Below are 7,805 nucleotides of genomic sequence, written 5' to 3' on the forward strand. Positions count from 1 at the left end.
AGTCTGAGTAAGTGGTGAATATTTTCATAAATAATATACGTAAAAACTTAAAATATACAGGTATACCATACATTGAAATACATTTCAGTCTGGTGACAAGCAGATTAGATATTCATTTAATATTATTATTAAAAGTTTATTTATAACGTAGCGATAAGAGGGTATTACCGCCCGTTCCTGGTGGTAGGGGTCAAAACCCTGACCAGCAGCTGTCACGTCAGACGAGCAAACCAAATAAGCTGACAACAATACAAAGGGATCGCGCGCGCAAATATTTGTTAGCCTATCTTGTGGGTTGACGTACCGTCAGCGAGTTGTGCTGGGTTTTCAGACGGTCAGCGTTTCGAACGCGCGAAAAACGCTTGATTGGTGTTATCAAATAGTCTGAAGCACTCACAGGTATAAGCGGTGATAGCCAAGTGGGTAAGGCTTCGGCTTTTCTTTCGTAGAGACCGAGTTTGAGTCCCGCACCACTGAATTTTCGGAGTTATGTGCTTACTGTGTTTGCCGGTAGGGTTGTAACTAGCCCCGACCGGAGCCTTCACAAAACAGACCGGACCAAAAAACATAAACTCACCGGCATTTAAATCAAAAATGACCAGAAATTACTTGAAGTATTTTGGTTCTGAAATATCATAGCCTTAATATAAATAATGATAAGACACTAAAACATGAGTAAAGTACGCGTACATAATGACGTGTTAAAGTCCTCGATGGTAGCTACCGTATCATACTGTATCACATCTTGGCAGACTGTGTTTAACCATGTAGCTTTGTAAATAAATAGTTTATTACTCTATGTTGTTGTAAAGTACCGGAAAACGAACCTTACGTTGGTGCTATAACTATTTATTAAGTTTGTGTTTGGTTTTGGGACTTTGTTAAATATAGGTGCGGAGTGGTACAAAGTTCAGTATTATTTCTAAAAAGTCTCGAAAAACTATTCAAGGACACCTCGGTGTACTTGTATAAAACAGGGTTACTGAATTGCGTGCGCACTAAAACACAAAAATAAACAGAGAACCTATGTTTTTTTGACGCTGGTTAAATCCTAAGCGATTTTATTTCTCAATGCGTGTCCATACCTTTACTTTTGTAGACTCTACGTGGTTGTTGTATGCATTACTATAAAATAGTGAACTAACAATTATTTTCTACTGAAGGCTACAGAGTGTATTTATTTCTAAGAATCACTTATAGAAGTAGTCATGTTGACAATAATAGCACTATACTATAATATGTAGTGTTTTTATTGATAACAATATAACTACTTTTGAATGCTATTGCAGTTATTGTTACTTTAATTAAATTTCCATCATCATCTTAATCATTTTCGGCTTAGTAATGACTCCACTACTGGGCAAAGACCACCCTTTCCTAAAGACAAACAGGGGTGATCGGTCAGAAGTACTGTCGTCGAAGGTAAAACCTGAAAACAATAAAATTTGACTGCGTTTCGTTAATAATTACTTTATGTTTGTCATCTATTTATCTACTTAAAATTATAAGCATATTAAGTACTCGTTATTGTTCTGCGAAGAGGTATGATAATTATCAAAACAATACACAGTATACAAAAGAAAAAAAACAAAGTTTGTTGTTAATATTTTAATTGGTTTTCTTTAATGTTTATTTTTAAATTACTTGCTCAAATCTTCAGCGGGTGTGTTCGTGTTAGTTAAGTCTGGTATTAATAAATCGTGATAATTATAATTTTTTTTCTATTTTATAAATATTAGCTGCGCCGGCGCAGGTATTTACTCCGCAAACACTTTTAACCCCGACACTGATAACAGATGCTGCAAGCTTAACATTCAGCAAACAGCACATTTTATCAGCTTACTATTTATAAGATTTTGGGCAAGTCTGTGTACATATTATATAATAATGCTTAAACCGGTGCAAACACAGTGCGAGTGTTAACCCGGGCAAAAATGATAGCATAATACTCGAGCGGTAGAGTCAAAAACTCTTCGACCATAAAAAAAAAATCTTTGCAATTTGCATTGAAAATTTGAAAGAGTGTAACACAAAATCTAATAAGTACTATCAATGATTTCAAAACCACCAATATCTACAGTTTGCACCTCAAGGTACAAATCTTAATTTAAGTATAAATGTTCCTATGTATTGTATTTCTGAGTATTCTTAATTCAAAGTAAACAAGGGAGGTGAGAGAAGATGCATGTAGTCCTCAAATTTTAATTAAGGAATGAGTACACCTAAGGCATGACGCACATAATTGCATTTACTTGTAATTTTGGTAATTTTTGAACGACTAATTTCTTATCGCGTGTTTAGTTAGCTCAGTACCTACATTAAGATTTTAGGATAATGCCATATAGATATGTTAGATTGGATAGTAAAGGGGCCACTGATGTAATAAGTCTGAAAGAAGTCACCGTGTATATTTATTTATTTTTCTTATCACTTATTATTCTTTTCCTAGGGTTTCTTTTACTATGTAGGCGGATGGAGTAAACAGCACCAAAGTGTAACCTTTTGGTGCGGTTTTCTCCATATTTGACCACTAGATAATATTTCACTTATAAGGGACTTAAACTACCAACTTGAAATATGGAATATTTATTAATATTGTCCTGTTTAAATCTATTGCTAATTAAATATAAACATTCTGTAAATATAACGAAACAATATTTTCTCAGCTGATTTCTTTAAGCATGTACCACAATTTTCGCACAAGACGAAAACCGAAATAGTCAGGTCGAAATTTTATTCATGTATAATTTATGACTGTTTTAAGATCTTATTTAGTTCTAGTAAGATATGATACTGAGAAATGGTATTCTTAAAAGTGCAGTTTTATCTTGACAGTAATCTGCAAGAACCCTCAATGCGCTAGACTCGTACTGGGCTGGTTTTATATCATCTTTCCCTAAAAATGTTGTTGTTGTAAAGAACACCATTCTTTTTCAATTAGTATTTTTCAATTATACTCTTAGATTTAACTTTAGCTAGAAGGTATAATGTAGGAATGAAAGTATTTTTTCTTGTCTCTTTTTTTAACTTATTTGGAAAGTAAGAAATATGTTTAATTAAACTCGTAATTAATTAAGTAGTTTAGTCATGTATTCCTATCACTAAGAAACTAAGAAATGTGTTTTAACAATCTAAAACCAAGAGTCTGTTTCAAAATACGATTTTTAACTTTGTTTCATTATCAACAAAATGATATTTTACTAATTACGCGCAGTAAAAATAGCGCAATAAATCACAAAGCCAAACAAGATCTCGCTTGTCAGCTGAGATAAGATAACAGTGGTCCCACCGTCAGTCGTAGTCCTACTATGGACAACTTCGGTTACCGCGAGATGGGGTGGCCGGCACCTCTGAAAACTCCTACAGCTACTTCGAACAGGTCACGCATATCGCGAAGCTATAGTTCGCGGTCTAAAGAACCTGAAGAATATCCCTTAAAAGGCATATTCAAACATGACCGGAACTTGGATTTACTCGAAGCTGCTCAAGAGCCCGGCCATGCCAAGGAATACCTCTTCGTCGGGCCTTCGCCACCAGCTGAAAACGCCCCGAATATGTACCAAAGCTTCGACATTCTTGCGCCTGATCCTGACGCAAGGTTGACAGAAGATATAATAAGGAAATCTCTATGTGAAAGAGCTTTAACATTGGGAGCTGGAAGATTTTTTGACGACGTTGAATGCGGCTTGATCACAGCCGATAACATCGAAGAGCACATCTGTTCAGCCCCAGAGGTGGTTGTTAATTTGACTTTGTTATGGGCAGCGTTTCTTACAAGAGATGAACTGTTGCCACCTATATTAGAAGCTGGTGCAGATATTCATTATTCAGAACCTATCGGATTGACTGTGTTACATATTGCAGCTTATAGCAATGCAACAAGATCTGTGGGCTATCTACTATCCATAGGTGCAGATGTTGATTATGCACCCAAATATTTTGCTCCGTTACATTGTGCTGCTTTTGGAAATTCCTTAGAAGTGGCAGAGGTTTTGATTGCAAACGGCGCATCATTGCATGCGGTAGTGCAAAGGGCTGGATGTGAAGACAACCTCGTCCATTGCGCTGTGAGAAATGATGCACTGGAATGTATGGAGTTGTTTATTGAGAAAGGTGTTGACCCAGCGTATATTACATCAGGAGGTCTTAACGCATTACATTTAGCGGCAGAAATAGGAGCACAAAGATGTCTCGCGTTTCTGCTAAAAGAAACAAAGCTAAGTGTAAATGGTGGAACAAAGCAAAGAGATAAGGAGTGCACAGCGTTGCATCTAGCTGCCTCAAGAGGTTACACGGAATGTGTTGAAATTTTGTTGGCGGAGGGAGCCAAGGCTAATACGAAAAACTATAGAGGGTTTACTGCACTACATCTTGCCGCAAGATGTTCAAATTTAGAGTGTGTTGAGCTGTTATTACGAGATGGAAACGCTGATCCTAATGCCGAAGATCATGATAAAAGAACACCTTTACACGCTGCTATTTGCAATTCTGATAGAGCCTGTGATATAATTGACATGCTTGTAAGTTGGGGAGGGCATGTAAATAAAAAGGATGAATACGGCTACTCGTCGTTACATCTGGCTGCTATGGACGGGCTTACGCAATGTGTGGAAACTTTGATATTTTTAGGAGCTGATGTAACCTCGAAATCTAAGAAAGGTCATACAGCACTGAGTGTTATTGTACGCAAAACACCAAAATCACTTGCTATTTTGAGACATAATTTAGATAATGGAATATCGGTTAGCAGATCAACGGAGGCCAACGAAGAAGTTCAAATCGAATTTGATTTCGGGAAACTGGTAAAATATTCTTATCCCCGTGAAATTACATATTTGAACAGTTTGATCGATGAAGGTCAGAAAGATATTTTGCAGCACCCATTATGCTCTGCTTTTTTATTTATGAAGTGGCGTAAGATACGAAAGTTTTACTTGGCGAGACTAATATTTTGTTTTTTGTTTGTTTCTTTCCTTTCAATATACGTACTGACTGCTGTTGTGAAAACGTGTAAAGGGAAAAACTCCAAGAAGTACGGTGTATTGAACGAACTTTGTCAAAAGCAATCTATACTTGGTGATATATTGGAGGAAAATCCTATAGAATTTGAGAGGTGGGTATTGATTGCTATAACAGCATTTGAAATAATGAGGAAACTGACAGGCATAACTGGATATTCGAGTATGTATCAATACTTTACCACTTTTGAAAATTTAATGGAGTGGTTCGTCCTACTGTCGGTATTTTCACTATATAATATTCAGAAAGAGTATGGTTGGCAGAATCACGTTGGGGGTTATGCAGTTTTAGGTGCATGGACCAATTTAATGTTGATGATGGGACAGCTTCCTATGTTTGGTGATTACGTGGCTATGTACCAAAAAGTGTTGAGCGAGTTTCTGAAGCTACTTCTAGCTTACATTTGTCTTCTATTGGGTTTTGCTATATGTTTCTGTGTGCTATTTCCAAACGAAGAGATGTTCTCTAATCCTTTAATGGGTTTCATCAGTACCTTAGCTATGATGGTTGGAGAATTGAACCTTAATATTTTAATAAATGATCCGATGCTCGAAGATCCTCCATTAATTTGGGAACTCTCATCCCAAACTATATTCATATTTTTTGTTATGTTTGTTACTATAATATTGATGAATTTACTAGTTGGTATAGCGGTCCACGATATTCAAGGGTTGCGAAAGACTGCTGGACTATCGAAGCTTGTTCGACAAACGAAACTAATTCTCTTCGTAGAAATGGGTATGTTTAGCGCACTTCTGCCAAAGTGTCTGCACAAATATGTATACAGAACCGCTTTAGTATCACCAGATGTAGGCAAAGTTATATTGAGTGTAAAACCACTGAATCCGAATGAGAAACGATTACCGACGGATATAATGATGGCTGCATATGAACTGGCTCAAATAAATAAATTGAAATCAGGAAAATCTATTAAAGAATTGATACATAAAAATCGATATTCTTCAAAGTTCAAGAACGGGGAATCTAATGATCAAAATGTAAATATAGAATTAAGAGGAATGCAGGAGAAGATAGATCAGACGACATTCAATTTGAAGAAGATAGACCAAGAGATGAGGCACCTGAACACGTTGTTGATGGAACAGAGTAATATGTTGCAGGCCCTAGTAAAATCAATAGACAGATCGTATCCACAGAGCCAGTATAATAACAGTATGGCACAATTTTATCCTGAATCTCCCATTTTCTTTTCTAGCAATGTATCCGACGTTACTTCTATAGCTAAATAAAGGTAAAAAATTATTGAATTCCAACTACTATGCTAACTCGGTTGTACAATGTCACTAAAAAATTAAACATTGTGAAAAGGATATATTTTTGATCTGTTGTTGACATTTTTGTACAACTGCGCATTAAAAAGAACTAAAATTTTAGTATATATTGTATTAGTTATTTATTTTATTTTTGTTATACATAAAATGTTATTGTTTAAATAAGAATGGCAGTTACAATGTGATTGTTTTAATATATTTTTATACATAGTTTGTTTGATCAGGGTATTTTTTTATTAAATGCTTGCTACAGTGTAAATAAAACGTATTATTCTCTCTCCCGTATTATAATTTAATCTATATAACTTTTCATATTACATAAGACGGACGTGAGACGAATTTAGAATCCGTCTTAATTCGTCATTATTATGTAAAAATTTCCATTCGCAGAGTTTTTAGCTTTACCGTTATTTACTCAAAGCGTGCTGCTTTTATGAAATGTAGTATCTTGACGTCGTTGTGTTTTATCTTAGGTTTTGTTTGTCTTGTCTGACGCAGATTGACGATCAAGGCAACTGATGTTTAGTGTTTGTTTAAAAAAAATATTTTGGTAGGATTATTTCGAACTGAAACAAATGTTGATCTATGACTTAACACGAAACAAATTGCCTCTATGTTTTACTTATTTCAATCTAACAGTGGAGTGGTGCGAAAGCGTATTAATACCAATAGAGATATTAATATAAGTATAAAAAGGTCGGTAATGTTTACTTAAAAAAATATATTAAATCTACAATAATATTATAAAAAATTCTTAATTGATTTATTTATCAGTCTGTTAGCATTGACCCTGCCACCGGTTCGAAAGGCTTTTGATCCGGTAAAAAAGTCAGCAGATTCTCCTTTTTTCACATCATTTTACAGTTTAAAGTCTTCAGAATTTTACTTTCTTGTGAGAGATGAGAGTCGAGCGGCTTGCTTCAAAGCCTTGTCGTTTAGAAATACATTAATCATATCATCCGATAGACGTCCACTGCTGGACATAAGTCTTTTGTAGGGAGTTCTAAATTCTACGGTTTTGTGCCGCTTGCGTCCAGCGGCTCCCTGCGACGCGCTTGATGTCGTCTGTCCACCTCGTTAAGCGCAGCGTTGGGGCTCAAACAACGCTGCGCTAACCAGTGTGGGGCTGCCATTCCAGACCTTGGGACTCTACTCTGGCAACTGCATTAATACAAAGTGTAACGGGATTACGAAATACTGTTGAAGGATGTATAAATATATTTCACAAGGAATCACTGTGTAAAAATATTAAATAGAAAGAATCATATTTTATGATGACCTTAGATTGTAAGCTTCAGTGGGGTACCCATATAGATACACTAGCAGGTAAACTAAGCTCGGCTGCCTACGCCGTCAGGAAAATTAGACAGATTACTGACGTAGAAACAGCAAGACTTGTTTACTTTGCGTACTTTCATAGTGTGATGTCTTACGGGATCTTATTATGGGGCAAAGCTGCTGATATTGAAACTATATTCATATTGCAGAAAAGAG

At 35.8% G+C, this 7,805-nt stretch overlaps 1 protein-coding gene across 1 annotated transcript; it reads left to right on the forward strand.

The window, feature by feature from the left end:
• The first annotated feature begins 3,308 nt into the window (after window positions 1-3,308).
• Window positions 3,309-6,278, forward strand: LOC120633942 (transient receptor potential channel pyrexia-like). The gene has a single exon (XM_039904373.1). The coding sequence runs from the start codon at window positions 3,309-3,311 to the stop codon at window positions 6,267-6,269; it is 2,961 nt and encodes a 986-aa protein (XP_039760307.1). The 3' UTR covers window positions 6,270-6,278.
• The last annotated feature ends 1,527 nt before the right edge of the window (window positions 6,279-7,805 follow it).

The sequence above is a fragment of the Pararge aegeria genome, chromosome 22 (assembly GCF_905163445.1).
Source record: "Pararge aegeria chromosome 22, ilParAegt1.1, whole genome shotgun sequence".
NCBI lineage: Eukaryota > Metazoa > Arthropoda > Insecta > Lepidoptera > Nymphalidae > Pararge > Pararge aegeria.